General features: G+C 41.3%; 1 protein-coding gene across 2 annotated transcripts in view; it reads right to left on the reverse strand.

The window, feature by feature from the left end:
* The window catches only part of emc1 (ER membrane protein complex subunit 1), a 28,201-nt gene extending 9,815 nt beyond the window's left edge, over window positions 1-18,386 (reverse strand). Inside the window, exons 1-18 of one of the 2 annotated variants that reach the window (XM_022198785.2) lie at window positions 18,237-18,386; window positions 16,978-17,105; window positions 15,200-15,265; window positions 15,015-15,108; window positions 14,799-14,927; window positions 14,460-14,586; window positions 14,176-14,325; window positions 12,596-12,763; window positions 11,104-11,175; window positions 9,610-9,708; window positions 9,391-9,487; window positions 7,363-7,479; window positions 6,245-6,253; window positions 5,802-6,001; window positions 5,531-5,680; window positions 3,584-3,745; window positions 3,278-3,397; window positions 3,047-3,184 (exon numbers count right to left, since the gene is read on the reverse strand). In XM_022198785.2, the coding sequence (XP_022054477.2) occupies window positions 3,047-3,184; window positions 3,278-3,397; window positions 3,584-3,745; window positions 5,531-5,680; window positions 5,802-6,001; window positions 6,245-6,253; window positions 7,363-7,479; window positions 9,391-9,487; window positions 9,610-9,708; window positions 11,104-11,175; window positions 12,596-12,763; window positions 14,176-14,325; window positions 14,460-14,586; window positions 14,799-14,927; window positions 15,015-15,108; window positions 15,200-15,265; window positions 16,978-17,105; window positions 18,237-18,328 (2,118 nt within the window). In that variant the 5' untranslated portion in view covers window positions 18,329-18,386. The remainder of the gene's footprint in view (window positions 1-3,046; window positions 3,185-3,277; window positions 3,398-3,583; window positions 3,746-5,530; window positions 5,681-5,801; window positions 6,002-6,244; window positions 6,254-7,362; window positions 7,480-9,390; window positions 9,488-9,609; window positions 9,709-11,103; window positions 11,176-12,595; window positions 12,764-14,175; window positions 14,326-14,459; window positions 14,587-14,798; window positions 14,928-15,014; window positions 15,109-15,199; window positions 15,266-16,977; window positions 17,106-18,236) is intronic. The other variant, XM_022198786.2, reaches the window with a different exon arrangement.
* Window positions 18,387-19,781: the final 1,395 nt, after the last annotated feature.

Below are 19,781 nucleotides of genomic sequence, written 5' to 3' on the forward strand. Positions count from 1 at the left end.
CAGTTTCCACTGAAAGGTTCTGGCGGTTGATTCTAGGTGTCGGTGCCGGACCCTCAGAATCTTCTTTTGGACACTTTTTCTTCACTCGTGCCCACCCAGGGACGCCATGTTCGCCAGTCTAGCCTTTTTTAACCCTTGCCTCAGGTTAAAATTGGTCCAGCTCTCCGTTTAAAGGGTTAGATTCTATCTGCCTATTAGTATTTTCACCTAACAGGTTTCAGCAGAATAAATTAAGCTGGAATCGAGAGACACTCGCCCAGGTTCTAACTGCCTTGCATCCGAATGTCTCACCCCTCTTATCTGATAAATGCTATCCCACCAAGCAGCCTTTCTAAGTAGTAGAATTGATCTATCATACACATTCGTTATCGGTCAGCTGCTCTCTAAGGACTTGCCTGCACTTGGTGCTATTCCTGGGTTCGTTTTAGAGGTTTGGAAAGAACTAACCTCAGGGGTAATGTTTAAACACTCTCACTTTGGACTAAGTAACCTTTAAGAACCATTGGTTTGAATGCACACAATCAACTTAACTTTTTACCACTATGCAGATTTTCAGTGTTTTATAATAATTTCATTAGGCTTCTCTTTAAATACAATACAGCTTTTTATTAAGCAAATCTTAGCAAGAGCACAGCATCAATTCATGATTAAAACAATTAATTATTTCTGATTAAAAATGAGACTAAAGTAAATAAATTGAGCGTACCTGACAATCTTCTCTAATTATTAAATTTAGGAGAGAGAGCAAACAGCATGGCCACTACCGTATCACTCGGTCTTGTCTTGCGTCTGGGAAAAGCACTCAGTTGTCCGGAGGACTCGGTACGATGTCTTCTTTGTGGACAAAAGGATCTTATCCCTCGGCAGGGGGGAGCGGAGGAGTCCTGTAAGCCAATCGTGGTCTGGCAGTTATCTTCTGGAATTGGCTGGAACGTCAGTGCTTACGCCCCAGCTGTCTTCTCTGTGGTATGGTGGTGATGGAAAACCCTCGTCTGGTCAGGCTGTAGTGGGTCACTGGTCTCCCAGCCCCGGGGAGGGGAACAGCCCGGTGCTGTTGCCTCCTTTGCCTCTTCGGGTGTAGTCGGATCTTCCCACTATTGGTTTCTTCTGGATAACTTCAGAACCTCTTAGGACTCTCCGTTTGGCAGAGTGTGGTCTTCGCTTGTTGAACAAAGTCAGAAAAAGACTTTGCTTCCAACGATGTCCTCAGCGATCTCTGGAGCCTAAGTCCCGCGTCGTCTTCCCGTCTCTCGGGCAAGAGAGGAAGGTGAAGATTCTTCAGAACTCTGGCCAAGTTCCCTTTGCTGTTCTTCTGACGGCTCCGGCGAACAACTCCCAACAAATGTCTCTGCACTTCCCTTTTTATACTTTCTCTCGCTCTTACAAACACATACACCGTTTTACACACAGTTCTACCTCTTGGTACGCCCATACCCTTGACTCATAGGTCTTAAGACTCAACCTTTTTCCTGTTACACACACAACAGTTGCATAGAATCATGTGTTTTACAGCAAATACATTTAACACACACTCAGTTGCTATGACAATGTTCTGCAAATAGGCCTCAGCCCATCCTGTCATCCTGTGGAAACTCCAAGTTCCTCATTTCTAAGGGGACTTCTGCCATTCTCACTTCTGCTTTCTTAAGGCCTGGACACACAAACCTATGAGGCCTGTACGCACACACAGAGCCTAACCAAGGATTACTTCACACAGAATCATTTCTTAAATCATTCTTCTCAATCTGAACATAATAAATCATCTGAGTCATTACTTCAATCAAATCAACACTTCAAAAAATATATATGTATTTTAGCAAGCACAATCATATGGTTAACTTATAATGTTTCTTCTTAAGATCTTTATTTGTCTGCTTCAAAACCTTTGTTACCTTAGGGCTGTAACGAGCCTGAGTCCTCTCTGAGACCTCAACATCTGCATCTTACTTGACACATGTCAGGACCTGAAAAACATCAGCCAATCGACGCGCTCGGACCGAGGCGTTTGGTTTGCTCCCTTTCCTGTCAATCAAAAATCTTCCGGCTCAGGCCTAGTTACGTAGATTACGTACGCCTTGGACTTACGTGTTTTCTGTATGTGTTGCTTTGGTATAGCTTCGTAGTTAGCTGGAGACTTGTTTTGCTCATCTTTTTTTACATAATGGCAGATAAAGATCCAGGGGGACCCAGCCGTAAAAGACAACTTCACGAGTCCTACGCAAGTTTCTGGAGGGGGGGCGTTTCTTCGTAAATGTTGAGAGGGGGGAGGTTAGAGGGGGGTGAGGGAGAGGTTGTATGTGCGCATGCTACGTTCAAAGTCGTAGGAAATTAAATCTCCTCTAATGCCTTTAAGTTGAGATAATCGTGACAGTTTTTTTTTGGGCAACATATCACATTTTAAATGGAAAATAACAAATTAAATCTCTTTCCACTAAGTTCCCCGTTACAGAAAGACCTCTCCAGGAAGTGTTTTAAATCCAGTTCCACAATTATATATTGACCCATATGCTATTTGCCAAACATGTTAAATACATAGTGTTTTGGGTAAAGCAGTCTGTAGACTGCTTATAGTCACTGTTATGATTCAGAAGACAGAGGTTCTGTTTTAACTTTGCAGCATCACTTCATTTAATAGCTGCTTAATTTTTCACCTAATTGTCAAACTTTGGACATACAGAAATTCAGCTTTGTTTTTTCTCCTGTTTCCTTTTAACTTCCTTTCTGCTCCCAGGACTGATAGGAGTGTAGGCGTACAATGACAAATGTCTAGATTACAAAACTATACAGTCAGGATTGAAAGACTTTAGAAGGAAAAACAATAATTCTGATTCACTGAGAGCGGTGGGTGAGGGGGAACATGAATCACTGGGAAAACAGAGAGCAGAGCTACAGCATTCCATGGAACGATGACTTTTCAGTTTACAGCAGCAGTCGGGCAGCGAGTCCGTCTGTCTGACTGAAGTGGGAACGACGAGCCGTAACCAACCAAACCCAGCAGCAATGATATGGTTAAACCTTTCTCATGTTTTGGATGATGTTACTGTACCTTGTAGAGGACGCTCCGATCCCCCATCACTCTGCCCTGGGAGTGCACATGCTCGTTGGGCCTTTTCCCTTTGACGGAGACAATCCTCTGTACCTCTGGAGGAATGACCACCTCCCAGATCTGCTCGGTTGATAAATCCTGAGAGCACAGAATCACCCAGATTAATTCTTCCATCACGTCTGTGAGTCGAGCATCTTTTCATGGCAGTTTAAAGCTTAAAGTTTCCCTTACCGTTCTCAGTCTGTAACCAGAAAGTCTCCCCTGACTGGAATCGACCAGATAGAAGAAGATGGAGGCGGCCATCTCCTGGAGCTGCTGCAGGACGTTCTTCGTAGAAGGAAAGGCAGACACCTGAAAAGTGTGGTGTTTAGAAGCTGGGTGGGAATTATGTCATCGAAGCAAAGACGATTATTGTTCAGGATACGGTTTGTGCTGTACAAATATGCGACGACGTAAATGAAAGAAATAAAGGAAGAAAGAGCAGCTGAGCAGTGAGAGAAACGGCTTTAAACAACATTAATCTGGTTTTCCACAGACCTTGTAGTGGTCATCAATGAGAAGCAGGACCTTTGCGTAATCCTGGTCCATGAGAGGCAGCATGAGGGACTGAAGGACCGGCTGAGGCAGAGCAGGCGGCGTCACGTGACTTTTCTTTCCAAAGATGGGGTTAAACACGTGTAGCGTAGCCAGGCCTGTGTCCTAAAGACAGAACACATACAAGGTGGATGGAAAAATAAGTGTTAGGAACTTCTAGAGCAGGGGTGTCCAACATGAGGCCCGTGGGCCAAAAGTGGTCCTCCAGAGGGTCCAATCCGGCCCTCAGAGTGGAAAAATTACAGAGAAGACATTAACTGCAGATTGTAAATTAGTAAAACTATAAATTTAAAATCATTTCTAGACCATGACAAGTTGTTTGGATCGGAAAGTAAAATACTAGATTGTTCTTTGTTCATTTGTCATTTTGTGTCTCAGTTTTGTAATTTTCTGTCTTGTTTTTGTTGCGTTTTTGTCTGGTTTTCTCATTTTGTTTCTGGTTTTTGTCGTTACGTTTCCTTTTTGTCTCAATTGTGTTTTTAGTTTAATTTTTGTCATTTTGTTTTATTCGTCGTTTTGTGTATCGACTAAGTTGTTTTGTGCTTTTTTTATGTCTCGTTTGTGTCGTTTGTCTACTTTTTGTTGCTTTGTTTCTCATTTCTGTCATTTTTTTCATTTCGTTTGTGCATTTTTTGTCGCTTTCTCAGTTTTTTTTGTTGAATTTTTTGTCTCCTTTCTTGTTTTGTGTTGTGTCGATTATCTTATTTTTGTCATTTTGAATCCCATTTTTGTAATATTTTGTCTTGTTTTTGCCTGACTTTTGTCATTTTGATCATGCAGTAAAATCCTCCATGGTTCAGCTCCAGGTGACTAAATGTTGTGTTCCTTTGTAGACACTCTGTGATCTGAAAGCTGCAATGTGGAAATGATAAACTGAGGATGAATGTTGATGAAACTGAATTCATTTTTCTTTAAAAAAAATTCCGACTATTCATAATGTTTTGTAAAAAGAAAATTCATTAAATGTGAAGATTTTCAGAACGTACTTTTCTGAACCTAAACCAAAGCAAAACTCTGAGTTATTTATAAGTTACTATGCTCTGATTTTACTGGTCTGGATCACTGGAGATCAAACTGGGATGAATTCCTCTGAACTAATATGACTTTGACACCTCTGATCTACAGTGAACACGACTGCTTCCTGTGAGAAGTAGCAGCTGTTTCACACAAGAAATGCTGAATAAAACCTAACACTGGTGGTGCTTTATTGATGTTTGCTGCCCACACGTGATCAAACCGACACCAGACCTGAAACTCTTTCTACACAGAGCCCAGAATCTACCGTTGGATTAGCTTGGAAAATCCAAACTGAATCTCTATGTAATCTCCTATCTCCATGTTAGGAGATAAAGGAGAGTCAGTTTGGCATTGGGCGAATTGAATCGCGTTTCCCTCCCGGTGCAGTTTGGTACGACCAATCATAGCACGGGAGGCGGGAGTTAATGCTGCGCCATCTTCAGGGCCTGGATTACCCATAAAACACCTGCGCACCTCCCGTAACCAAACACAAACATTAACAAAGTTATTCCTAACACCGCTAATCGTTCTAAGGAGTTTTTGTTGCGTAGCCTTTTCAAAAATAAGTGTTGTACTTGAGAGTACCCCATGTATTCGCTGATTTTTGTGACAAAAACGGCAGTAATCGTTCACCGCGACGCTTTCTCGGCTGCATGCCATTGTTGTTTGGACTACATGGACTTCAAGGTCGATTTGTTTGTGCGTCACATCCGTGTTACGCTGATTGGTTCTTTCTCGTTCAAGCTGCATTCGTTAGCCCCTCCTTTTTGAAATCGTCTCCTGTCATCACAACGCCAGACTGCCTTTATTTGTACTTATATTAATACATAAATAAAGTCAGTCTGGATTTTCCAGGCAACCGTTGGATGATACCTTGTCTTTGATGAGCAGCGTGCACTGTGGGGGATGAGGGAAGTGTGCAGTCGTCCGTTGCACCATCAGTTTAAAAGCTGCATTAGGCGGGACGTTGTCCAGGTAGTGCCTCCACAAAATACCGCCCGTCTTACTGTCAATCCCAAAGAGCTGAACAAAAAAAAAAAAAAGTGAAATGTTTGTTTATTAGAGTTTAATTTCGCTTCAGGCATGGCTGACCTCAGACAACACAAACTGAATCCAGGCGACCACACACGCTCTAGCCTCCTACCTTCCCAGACGCTGTAACCATAACCATCATCTTCTGCAAGTTAAACTCGTCCCTGGACAGGTTCTCGATGGTGATGTCATTCTTCACTTGACTGCGGGGTTTGCGGGCGTCGTAGAAGAGCTTCCATAGATGGGCGATCCAGGCCTGCAGCAGGATGAGCTGAGAGGAGAGCCTCTTCATCACCATGGACATCAGCCCGTCTGGACGGATCACAGCGAGAGAACACACACCGCTCAGTGACTTTCAGCGGGTCGGATTCACGTCGTAGGTCCATCAGTGTCAGCTTTCTAACACATGTAGGAGCTATTCTCAAAGTGATGCTCAGGGCCGACTAACAGAACAGCGCAGAGGAGGTTAAGAAGCATTTTTCAGTGCACAGAAGAGGACATTCACCTTCAGAAAAGCAATGAGGCTTCAATGAGAAGAGCAGAGAAGTTTGTTACCTTGAATGGCTGGATCCATACGCAGCAATAAAATGTGAACAAAAACAAAAGAAAGTGAAACTAACAGAAAGCGAGTAAATCAACCTAAAATCAGCTTTGATGAATAAATCCAGGATGAAAGACAAATCAACAGATCACAGATTCACCGATCAGCTCTAAGTTAGTGGAGAACAAACGGAGAAATTCTGCAACAAGCTTGACCAAAAACCCTGGTATAAAACAGCTATGTTAAGTTTCTACAGCAGGAGGGAGAAAACCCAAGGCTAGAAATAACAGCTAAAATACACAACAGATACAAATATAGTCATAACTATTTGTGTAGCACCTTTCAGAAGAACATTCACAAAGTAGAACACACTGACAAAAGACACATAAAAGAGAACTTTACTGGAAGGCGAGTCTGTAAGCAGGTTTAAAGAAGTGATTTAAATGAAGTCACTGATTGGGTGAGCTTTATCTCCTCAGGCAGGTCGTTCCAAAGCCGAGGGGTCCTTATGGAGAAGGAAGGACCAGGAGGATCTAAGGCTGCTGCAGGGATGTACGGGTTAACATGTCTAAAAGGCTACAGGAAGAGATTTTAAATCCTAAGATGCTCCTAAAAGACAATTCTCTGGGCAGAAATGAAGATTTAGAGCCACTTCATGAGGAGAAAAACCTGTAATTTATAGAATAGTTGAGAAAAGTTGAGAAAAATTTGAATAAAACTTTCTAAAAATTACCACAAAAAATATCCAATTAGAAATTTTACAAGAAAAACAAATTAAATCCACAAATAAATATCTAATTTTATGAATTATTATGAGAAATTGGGTAAATTTTACACAAAAAAGCAGTAATATTTACAGAATAAAGTCATTAAAAAAAACACAAATTTTCTGTGGAAAAATGTCAGATTTGAGATTAAAGTTTTAATGCCGAAATATAAGAAAAATTTGTAAACATAGGCAGGGGCCCGGGAGAGCTTTAAAAGTGATCAGTAAAACCTAAACAGACAAGGAGCCAGTGGAGGGAGAACAGGGGAGACGTGGTGTCGTCCGTTAAAACCAGAAAGAAGCCGAGCTGAGCTGCGTGGATTACGACCGGGACACTTTCAACGAGAATTTGGGTTTGACATTTACCGGCCTTTTTGCCGAACTCTCCCTCCAGCTCGGCCTGCGTTCCAGTCAGGGGCAGATCCACCATTTCCATCGTCACCACGTCTGACAGGGCCTCCTCTCTTGTCCACATGACACGCCCTGGAAGGAGAGACTCATTATTGTTCTGTGATCAATCATTTACTTTCCACACCCTGTGACAGTGTGCAGTTTGTGTTGACGCTTTCCATTCATTACAATACGACAGTTTTCCCCCGCTGTGCTCCGCTCAGCGGTCAGATGTTGGCAGCGTTTATGATGATTAAGAGGTGAGATATACCAGAATGTTATCATGAGGCTCAGCCTGGCTCGCTGGTTTCTATGCACCGTATCCCAACAATAAACACAACAGACTAATGGGCGCTTTACTTCCATCGAAAGTTTAACCTACTGATTCTCTACAGTCGACCACATGTGACCCCTGTACATCAGAGGAGTCCAACTAATTCTAGTCCAGGTTCCACATTCAGCCCAGTTTGATCTCCAGTTTGCCAGACCAGTAAAATAACAGCATAATAACCTATAAATAAATAACCACATTACAACAACCAGATCACAAAGTGTCTACAAATGAACACAACATTTAGTCACAGCTATATGGAACTGAATGATACAGTAATTTATGATCAAAATGACAAAAATCAGATCAAAAAAAGACAAAAAAAACCCAACAAAAACTAGACAGAATATTCCAAAAATGAGACAAAACAACAAAAGAACAATCTATTATTTTATTAGTTTAATAGCAATGAGGGAGGATAAAAGCGGTGTATAGAGGATGGATGGATGGATGGATAGCAATGAGGAGGATTTTAAATTGTTCCGACTTTGGCGCCCCCAAGTGGTAGAAATGAAAGACACTGAAGTCATGAACACAAACACTTCAGCTAACAGGTGGTAGTCAGTGTTGTTTTCGGCAGCCAATTTAGATTTAGTCTTAGTTTTAGTCTTTTGGATGAAATCTTTATTCTATTTAGTCACAATTTTGTCATTTCTATAAGTGATAGTTTTAGTCCAGTTTTAGTCGACGAAAACTCAAAAGGTTTTAGTCTAGTTTTAGTCTAGATTAGCCTTTTAACAAATTACGTATTATTAACCTCACTGACAAAATGACAGTAGATTCAATGTTCATTACTACAAAAAAGCCAACAAAGATATTCCTTCTTCAGGACTTGCGGCTTTATTTTTTGTCAGTTTAGAGTAGTATGTTAAGGTTAAGGTTTTGTAGAATAAATGTCCTCGTCTATATTATTGTTCTACGTCTTTAGAAATAAAAAAATACCTTTAATTCTGTGTTCTGTAATGTCAGTGCATTTAATTTACAATGCATTGATTCCATAGAATACAATGTTGATTAACTTGCAATGCCCCAGTAAAATAAATAAATCCTGAATAACGGGGGGGGGGAGATTAGATGAAGCATATGGACGTTCTGAAGGCTGGAATGTGAAATCTCTGGTTAGAATGTGGTCAGATGGTTTATATGATGTCATTGTTTTACTTAGAATCTGTTTAAAAGTAGAACAACTCAGGTCCGACTGGTTTATCGCAGTAAGCTTTGAAAACGGTATTAGAAGTTCTCTTGCCGTTTCTGTCTGACCGTCGGACTGAGGCCACAGACTGTCACCAGTTAGAAAAAAGGACTCTTTTCATGGTTATCATTCAACATTCAAGTATACAAAAACAGGACAAATTGTCTACTTAAAACATACATAATGACATCAGGAGTCAGCACACCAAATTTGGTGCTGATAGCTGTTTTCCTTCTGAAGATTTTTGTTCCACAAGATTTTTCTCGCCAAATCTGTTGCTATGGAAACTATAAAATGTGGCAGACTTTAGCTAAATGTAAAATGCTTCTACTAAATCTATCTTTCTTTGTGCCAAGTTTTGTGTTGATTGGTTGCATTGTTTAGAAGTGATAACAAAATAAGTTGTTTAATAAATTAGGGTAGACTACCACCTTAATAGCAGTACTGCAGACTGAACGAGCATCCCTTCCTGCCTTCCTACCTGGCTGCTGTATGAACGTGAGCGTGTGGTCTTCTGTCTGCACCATGGCCCTGTAGCCCACAGAGTCATCCTTCTTCAAGAACGCCTGCACATAGAGCTGAAAGACGGAATAAAAGTCCTTAGATTCTCCTCTACTGCTCTGGAAGCAGTGTTGAGTCAGTAACTGCTTAACCAACCATCCAATCACAGAGGACAAAACAACAACAACAACACACTCACCTTCTGCGGCTTCCCACCGTTAGGATCCACATTAACAATGAGCGTCGTATCGAGGAGTCTGCGTCCGGTTTCAGCACTGAAGAGGTTAACGCTGTAAGCCTGAGCGGTGGAAAATAAATAAAAATCAGTCAGTTACAGTAACTTAATGAAGGATCAATGCATCAGCGTAATACGGAATGAATAAAAATGTATCATTTACATAAATTTAAAAAAAATCTAGATAATGTAGCTAAAAATGAGGTAAAAATCTAAAGAAAAATGTTGCATTTTAATCAGAATACACAATAACAGGCTTACATAATCAGTATTAGAGCCATAAAGTGCAACAATGTTTCTAGAAAGAACTCACTTGTTAAATTTTACACAACCTAAAGCAAACCCAGTCTTCACCAGTCTTTCTGCAGCTCCGTGGGGCCAAAATCCACTTTTAAGGGCTCATTATTTTTAATTCAATTCTATTTTATTTTATTTAGAAAACACTAATTCACAAATGAGTCATTTCAGGTCACTCTATAAAAAATAAAGTGCTCACATGGCCCTCATTCATAGAAAACTAAATCAGCATTTAAACTACATCGTTTACCAAAAAGCACGACTAAACTTGGCAACGACGAGTCCGAGTTTATGACAAAGAAAGAGACTATTCTCTGAGATTAAAACAATAATTTTAAAAAGAATTTGGATATTCTCTGACTTTAAACTTGCAAATTTCCAAGAAAACACTTGAATGTTCTCTAAGAAAAAAACAGGACATTCTGAGATTAAAAATGTAAATTTACAAGAATAAAAACTTTATTCTGAGATGAAAGTCATAAATGTATGAAACAAAAACATCTCCTAAGATAAACGCCAAAATTCAGGGGAAAAAAAATGTTGCTCTTCTCTGAGATTGAGGCGGTAAATTGATGAGAATAAAGCTCTGACATGTTCTGATATTAAAGTCAGAAATGTACAAAAAAAAACGCCCTCAGATATTCCCTGAAATCCAATTCTAAAACATAATAGACGAAATTTTCTCTGACATAATACTGCTGATTTATGAGAAAAACAAACTTCAGTGAGGTTTACAAGACGTAAATGTACAAGAATTTACTTTTGGAAAAATTCGCACATCACAATTTTACAAGCAAGGAGAAATCTAAAGCAGCTACAACACGCTAGGGCAACCAAATGCGTCAGTGGAATCCATGTCGCTTTAGGGATCTGACTAACAAAGACTCTCTCAAAAAGAGTTGAAGGGACTTCTTCCAGAACGATACAGACGGTACCAAACACCTCCCCAACAAGTCACCACACGGTTCACATCCACGCTGGTCACCCATCATTAGCGACGTAGACCAGCCCTGGATGGACATGTGGAGACACAGCGGGTCGTTGCTATGGAAACCTGATACTGTCAGAAGGGCTGGAAGGCCGAGCACAAACATTAAAGAAGGTGCTTGAAGAAAACACCGGTCCGGAAGGCAAAGAACGCTCGGCTTCACATTTACTCACAGTTTTATTCTTGGGCGACATGACGGCAGCCACAGTCTTCTCTCCAGTGGTCGCAAATGAAACCAGCAGGGCCTAGAAATGAAGACGTTTCTTAATATCTCAATGACACACCTAAAAACAATACATGTTGTGGCAGAAAAATAAGTTCATATTCTGACATTTCAGAAGTAAAAAATGGTGACTTCGGCCTTACAGATGCCCAGACTGCCTTTAAACATCCTATATGGACATTACCCACTCATTTGCCCATTGCAGCAAATATTTTATCAAGAGACTTAATCGTACTTAATGTGAGTCCACCTTAGGGGTAGAATAAGTCAGGTGGTCCAAAACCCAGCACTTATTTCGCGCTGACAAAGTTGAAAGGGGGGGGGGGGGGTTGGCACTTCTTCTGTAACTTGATGGCAACACCTTTGACCAATCAGACTTGAAGCACTTTTTGCACTTACTACAGGTTTTTCCTTATGTCTGACTTCTTGCTTGTGTTGTACGTCGATTTGGACAAAAGCGTCCTCTAAATGAAATTGTAGAATTGTAGAGACAGACTGTTACTGGCGTTGGTGTGCCGTCTGGTTTCTGGGGCGATGTCCTGTTGGGCCTTGGTGGGGGGAGAATTACATGTGTGGGTTCAGCTATGGTTGTTCCAGAGTCTCTGGAACCCCAGCTGCCAGCCATTCCAGCCAATGACACCAGAGCTGACGACCTGCACTGTAGTCCTGTTCTCCCCGCCTTCCGACCTCCCTGATTGGGCCACCCTCCAGCTCCCCTCCACCTCTATCCACCCAGATGCAGCCATCACCACACCTGCAGACTATATATCTGTCGCCACGTCAGTAGTCGTGGCGGCTGGTATTTGTGACCAGTCTGCCCTGGTGCCTCAGTGTGTGATCATTGGTTTGCATTCTGATGTGTTTTGGTCTGTAGGTACGTGTGGTTGGGTTGCTGGGTGCTACACACAGTATGGGCTTAGTGAAGAAGCCATTTGAGTTTTGAGTCTTTGTGAACTGTGTAACCAGTGAGTGTGAGGCGTCTGTTTTGTTGAGCTCGTTTTGGCACTTTGTATTAGTTTTTGTTACTGGTGGTGGGTGTTGCTGTTGTACTTATGTTTGGCTAGAGAGTTCAGTTGCTTTGTTTTGGTTTAGATAATTTGGGAACTCTGTTAACCTTCGTTTTGTTCTGTTCTGTTCTTTGATTTAGCAACACTCACCAGCCTTATGTTCATTTTTGTCACTTTTATGTTCCATTCACCACTAAGCAACAAATCCCTTCACCTAAATCAACAACATTCTGGTTATTTTTGTTACATCCAGCCACCCCCCCCAGAGCTTGGATCGTAGCACAGACAGATGGTTATCTGCCTCACATTTCAAGCCCGATCTTGTATCAAGAGAGTCATGCAGTACAGTAACTGTAGAACCAGAACAAACAAATAAACTCAAGTTAATCTCAGCCACGCACATCAAAAGTACAGCATAAAGAGATGGAAACGTACCGGTTTGAAATCCCTCATTGCAGCTATCTGACCGTTGTTAAGTTGAAGAAGCTGGTAGTGATCGGGCCCGAGCTGAAGGAAGAACTCTGACAGCGGCTGACGTGCTGGGTTGGGCTGATGTGACAACAGAACCGGATGGAAGCCCGGGTCTGCTTCAAGGGCTAGAGACTGGAACAAGACAACACAACAGTATAACCTGAAGTTATTTACAATGATGTTAAAAAAATAATAATTATCTGTGTTTTTGTGTTCCAGTTGATTCTAAATCAAGTGGAGATTGTTAATTTGTTTAGTACACATAGACAAACTATATAGCAATAATAACAGCTATATAATAATCTGGGTCCCACTCTGACTGGTCCTACTAGAAACCAGAGCTTGCAAAGGTTCCGGGGTACATATTTCTTACAATCTTTATTATCTTGTACTTGCACCTTTCGTGACTTTTTGCACCCCTCTGTTTGTTCCTAAGAGCTCTGTAACGGGAAATTTCTCCTTTGTGAGATCAATAAAGTCTATCTTATCTCACTGAATATGCACAAACCAGCACTGGGGGAAAGGATGCGCTCTCTCTGCTGCAGGCGTGTGTTCTGCATGTGTATGTTATGTACGGATCCCGAATCACGTGACCTAAATATGTAGCGAGCGGTGGGAATTGGAGTGAAAATAGTGAATTGTTTGTATTCATAGGCGTCAGTTTAGGGGGGAACGGTGGGGATGTGTCCCCCCCACTTTTTGTCAGGGGTCATTTTGTCTCCAACACATTCAAATTCTTCACATGTAAGCCGTTGTAAACCCAGTTATTTTCAGTAGTATAGAAAATTCCGACGCTCCTGAACGCACCATCCGCACTCGGCCGAGAGTTGCACAGACACGCAGCACACCTTCCTGAGGTTAAAAAAAAAACGTGCAGATGCTAAATTTGCGCCCGTGCCAAGTGGAAGCTCCGACCAGAGGCATGCAGGGGCAAAATTTCGGCCCGGGAGAATTAGTGCTATAGCGGCCCACAGACGCCTCTACCTGTATGTTCCGATAGCTCTACAGGTTGAGCCTCCGCCTTTGGTTCGGTGGTTGTTTGTTTGAGCCCAGCTTGTGGCATTTTGCCGCCATTCTTCGACATTTTCTCAAAGTGCTGTCTTACCAACGACACGGAAGCATATGAGAAAAGCAGGCGTGCCGCACCAATGCTAAACTTTGATCTCAAGTAGAGGGCCACAAAATATCGTCCCACGGGCCGCAGTTGGCCCGCAAGTTTGAGACCCATGATTTAAAGCATTATCATTATTATTATTATTTTATGACTGGAGCGGCCCAACAATAAAGCGGCCCACCGGGGATATCCCCGGTGTTCCCGATTACCCAGCATGCCACCCAGGGTGTGCATTTCCATCTGACAGCTGTGGTCTCCATCCCCTCCACTTTTAAAAACAAACTGACGCCCTTGTTTATATTATTACAGATCGGGGAAAAAAGGTATAACGCTAAAAGTGAGGAATTGAGACCGAACTGGAATAGAGCAGAAAATAAGGTTATTTCAGACAGTAGAAAGAAAAAAACGTGGTTTGATTTTAGCTTCATACCTGCAGGGGAACCTGAGTCATCTGTAGCTGTAGGCGTAAGTCCAGCATGTAGAAAGACATAGCTGCAGAGTCGACACACGTCAGCATCCCCTGACCGACAACCACACAGCTGGCCTGAATGTTGGACAGCCACGGAGCCTCCACCGACATCTGAGAACATCACCAGGAAAGAACTCAGAAACAAAGTGTATTTACAACATTTAAGTTATGTTTTCTTCAAGTAATATCAAAAAATATATTGTACACAGCATTTACGCATTTTCTGACATTAGAATCACGTTTACCTGCTTGATTATCTCTCCGTCCTCCAAACTATAAACAACAATAGCAATGTGGGAATGAGGAACAACTCCCAGCACATAGACTTCACCATTTCCATCAGAATATACAGCCTGGTAATCTACGGTTTCACTGGAGACACAAAAACAGAGAATATTATTAACATTTTAGAAAGTTAGTCCATACCAGCATTATGATAATAATGCCTCTTTCTACAAAAGCATTAAAGAGCAAATTATCTAATTTTTGGGGACAGATGTTGCTTTGGGAAACAGACACTAAGAGTAATACATAGAAAGCGGCTTTTATAGTTGATCCATTAACATTAAACCACGGCAGCTTACGTTTCCGGTAGATTCTCAATCCATTTCTGATGTCCGTTAGACAGATAGTGGACAGAGATGGCAGTTTTCTTCAGAACAGCCACATGTTTCACCATGTCCTGCTGTCCAACTAAGCATGCTGACTGGAAACTAAAAAACAGAACAAAAGCAGTTAATACTTTACCAAAACAAACATATTTTTTAAGTGTAACCAGTGCAGGTTATGGAGATAATTACCTGCCAGAGTCGAGCACAACTTCCCAGTTCAAACCGCCAACGCTGATCTCCCAGGAGCGCAGCAAGCGGCCATTACCGACCACGAGCACGGCATCTGGGAGGAGAACACAGGTTCATGAGTTATGAACTTTAGGAGAAGGAACAAAAACTGTTTGAGCTCAACAGCAAAAAAAAAAAAAAATCACCTTGTCCATGTTGCAGAAGAGCATCGATGTTTCCCTCTGAGCCACTTTTATCCACATGTCGCCAGACTGTAACACACATTGAAGAAGCAGAAATTTTTTTTTTTTTTTTTTTTACAAGGTAAAAATGTTAGAGAACCAGTTCTCATTTGCAAGCATGAGCTGACCAGCAGGAACCAGTACACATGTAAACTACAGACACAAACAGACATATAAACGTAACAGAGAACAAAAGTAAACAAGTAAGAAGCATGGGAACTTATGCATGTGAGTGGAAAGAAAATGTGTGTGAGGTGTAGAAAGTGTGTGTAAGTATACATATATTAGACCCTCCAGAAAAATGCGATTATGCGATCGCATGAATTCCCGCATTAATCACCAAAATGCCGCTGATTATGCGGGGGTCAATTATTTCCCAAAAGGCCGCATAATCCCCGCAAAACAGCGCATAATTCCCGCAAGAATCTCACATTTCCACGAAGAAAAAGGAGAAATATGCGGGTCCCGCTTGATTTCACAATTTCCGCATAAAATGAGAAAACTATAACCAATATAAATGGAGTTGTGAGTTTTTATGTGACGCCCGGCCTGACGTCATCAGTTCATTCACACACACACTAGAAGCACGAGCTGATGTAGAGCGTGGCGCCAGTGTTGCCAACTTAACGACTTTCTCACTAAATCTAGCGACTTTCCAAAGCGTCCTAACGACTTTTTTTGTCAAAAGCGACTAGCCACAAATTTAGCGACTTTTCTGTCGTTTTGGAGACTGACAGGAAAACTGGGATCATTCTGCAGTTACTGTTTTCAACCAGCAGCAGGTGCTGCTGTGAGCTCCACCCCCCCCCAAAGCACAGGCTGTCAGTCCAGTAACCCCACAGCAGACCCAGTGTCTGATTAGAGGACACATCCCTCCTCGTCCAGACGGCAGGTGAATCGCGCATATTTTTGCATATTTCACAACTATTCGCATACTTTGCAACTTTCCGCAATTTCCCAGCATAAAATGGCAAAAAAAAACGCATATTTATTCACATAATCAAGGATTTTAGCCCGCATAATCAAGGATTTTTGTCCGCGTTTTTCTGGAGGGTCTAATATATATAAACAGTCCAAAGTGATCAGCAGAAGCAACAGTCAACTACAATCTGTTGGAGGTGCAGCTTGAAGGTGGAGAGTGGGATCAGACATGAAAGTTTGAGGGTGTTTTGTAAAGAGTTCCAGTTGTTAGCTGAAGTAAAGCCACATGAGTTACGTCATTGCACGTTCATTGCACATCTATTTATGTTGTAGTGTATATATTAGTGTGTCTCTTTATACTTATATTGTCTTTGATGAAAGTGTTTTATATAGTCTTATGGCTGAAACCAGGACCAGGGTCCAATTTCGTTTTGTTGCATGTGCAAATGTGGAATGATATGACAATAAAGAACCTTTGACCTGTCAAAAACAGTGGAAGTACTGGGGATGATGGATGAGCTTTGACCTAATATGATATGAATTATGGGCGAAGTGAGAAGAGAGGACAGGTAGGGAGGTATATTGCCCACAATTGACTTTTCAACAAAATGAAACCAGTGGTGAACCCGCTGGTTATAAAGGGATGGCCACCTCACCGATTTATAGAGATGGCAGTGGTGAGCGTGGAAGGGTGCGTTATTGGCAAAGCAGTGTGATAAAGAGTGTCTGGTTTTTGAGCATGGTTTTTGGGGCCATTTTGTAAGTGAATAAAATCTGGCAGCTGACAGGTGTGTCATCTTTCAGACAAACCAAATACTCACAAAGCTCTCCGGTCCTGGTATTGAGCGCAGCAAAAACATTCCTCTCTGTTGCCACCAGCACCTTTTTGGATGACTGCACGTGTGTGTCGAAATGAGAAAAGCGAACCTTGCCTACATATTGCTGCCTCCTGTGAAACACGAGACAGAGAACAAGCATTCAGAAATAACATGTCACCACAAACTTTACAGAGATTGTTAGGGATTGAGAAGGGGGGTATCATTCAAGAGGTGAATAGAACTTTAAAATAAACAAAATCCATGCAAACAGAAAAAGATTCTGTATTTCAGTCTGTGGGGTAAAACTCTGGAACAGTGGGGGTGAGGAGATAAAACAACAGCCAAACATGCAGCAGTTTAAAACTAAATACAAAGACGACATTTTCACAGAATACAGGGATGAAGTAGGGGTGTGACAGTCACTGCGTGTGCACAGGTTACTGTTAATAATTATTGATTCTTTAATAATTTGTTTTCTTTATTTATTTATGTGTATTATTAGCTAGGTCTTGTTTCTGCTGTGTTTTGCTGTTGTTATGTCCCTTTGTGTGAATGTAAACTGACATATTGGAGTATATTTATTCTAAATCATGTACATTATTATTGTCATTATTATTGTTTATAAATGGTCGTAATTTGAAGAAGCAGAACGAATAGATTTGATATCATGGTGCATGGAGAAGGGGTGGGATTCGCTAAGCTTTGACTTCTTCCTGCTTCTTTTTGAGCAACTTATTCATTGTCTTTTGTTGTTGCTTTCTTTTATATTGAAATGTTCAAGATAAACTTTAAAAAGCAAAATTAAACAAACAAGAAGGTCATATAACTGTGGCTAATCCACTGCTGGCATTACTCCAGGTAATAAACCACAGTGTCATGACACACAGTGTAAATTAAAAAGCAGAAAATGTTCATAGAGAGTGCACTAGTAACAATCAGATTGGTTTCAGTGATTTCCAAATGCTTTGAAATTAGTTTCTATCATGTTAAGTCAATGAGTTAACGGGACCATTTGTTCCCTAATGACAAATGTGTACACTATAAACATCCCAGGAGCATCTGAAAAAAGAAATCTAAATATAAAACAAGATTTTCTGAATGATTTTTTAAAATATTTTTGGCCTATTCTGTCACATAAAGTCCACCCCCAAACACACCGAGCCGCAGCTAGTTGCTGTGACAGGTGTTAGCATTAGCTTTGCCACATTAAAACACGGCCGTAAACAACAAGCACATTTAATCGTTCCCCGGATTCCACTTACCAGTCAAATTTTCCTACTTGATCCTCAAACACAGCCTCGATCGTGGCCCAAAAAATAACACATTTGAGCCACAGCAGAATTAGCTTTGCCATTGCAACAGCAGCTTTGACTTGCTCTTCAGCAGAAGGAGGAAGTCGGAAGCTGATCGACTTCCTGTATGTCTGGTGAAAAACAGGTGCTGCCCCCTACAGGTCAAAGTAGTTCACGGCGTCAATACATGTAATGCAGTGGTCATTTAAGCAAATTGAAAAAACACAAAATAACTTGGATAGGGTGAGAGAAACGTGTATTATAAAATTGCTCAAAGACCATTTTCCACAAGGCATCGAAAGAAATCTTTTTTTTTAAAATTTGCTTTCATAGAGATATAAGATCAAATTTTGAGGTGCATCTTACCTATTAGACTATTTATATAGCGCTATCAAAAGGTGTCAATACTGTATATTGACCTGTAGTACATTTAATATTTATATACATTTTAAAATGAGAAGTGTTTTGTTTATGGTATTGTACAGCAAGTTTTTCCATATACTAACCTTTAATGTTAATGTTACTAACTTGCATGTTTTGTCTTTTTACGGTCCAAGCACTGATGGTGCCTTGGACAGGCGGTGCAAGGGCACCAACTGTCCAAGGCATCGCAGTGCCTCGGAACCTATTGAAACCTTAGGGTTTATTAGGGTCCAAGCACTGATGGTGCCGAGGACAGGCGGTGCAAGGGCACCGACTGTCCAAGGCACTACGGTGCCGAGGACCCTGTTGTAATGCAAGGAATTATGATAGTAATGTCATTGTCAACCAATGAAATTGCATTTTTTGGCAACGTTATCAAACTGCAAAATGTGTCAGATTTGGCATACATATCAGGACTGGTGAAAAATTTTATATTTTATGGGAGTTGAGCATGTGTGTGCCAAAATGGCTCCATAGTGCGCCCTGTAAAATAGCAAATTGTTGTTACTAGCCTAATTCAAAAAAAAGTTTGGTCTACAGCTACAATATTTTGTAGGCATAAGCATCAAATCCGGACACATGAAAAAATCATGGCCATGCTGTAAACCCAACAGGAAGTCGGCCATTTTGAATTTGCTGTATATTTTTGGAGATTAATAACTCATTGGATGTAAGTCCCAGAGATGTCAAATTTGGTCAGTATATGCAACAGACCATCCTGATGCTCTGCATAAGTTTTAGGGTGTGGAAATGGCGGCCCCTGGAATTTGCCTTGGAACAGGAAATGCTGTGTAACTCTTCTGAACATGCTCCAATCTGCATCAAAGTTAACATGTATGATCAGAGTCCTGCCCTGATTAAATTCACATGCTGGTATACAGTCATAGTCATTGTGCTACCTGGTGGATGGAAGGAAATGCTCTATAACTAGCCTGTACATGCCCCAATCTCCCTGAAATTTTACATGTGTGATCACAGTTCAAGCCTGATGACATCTATTGGCCAAAATACACTCCATGTGTGTGGATTCGCTGACCAGAGAGAATGTGAGGACATGTCCAACGCTGCTTGCAGCTTTAATTGTAATCTGTA

This window comes from Acanthochromis polyacanthus, chromosome 6 (genome assembly GCF_021347895.1).
Source record: "Acanthochromis polyacanthus isolate Apoly-LR-REF ecotype Palm Island chromosome 6, KAUST_Apoly_ChrSc, whole genome shotgun sequence".
In the NCBI taxonomy this organism is placed as follows: domain Eukaryota; kingdom Metazoa; phylum Chordata; class Actinopteri; family Pomacentridae; genus Acanthochromis; species Acanthochromis polyacanthus.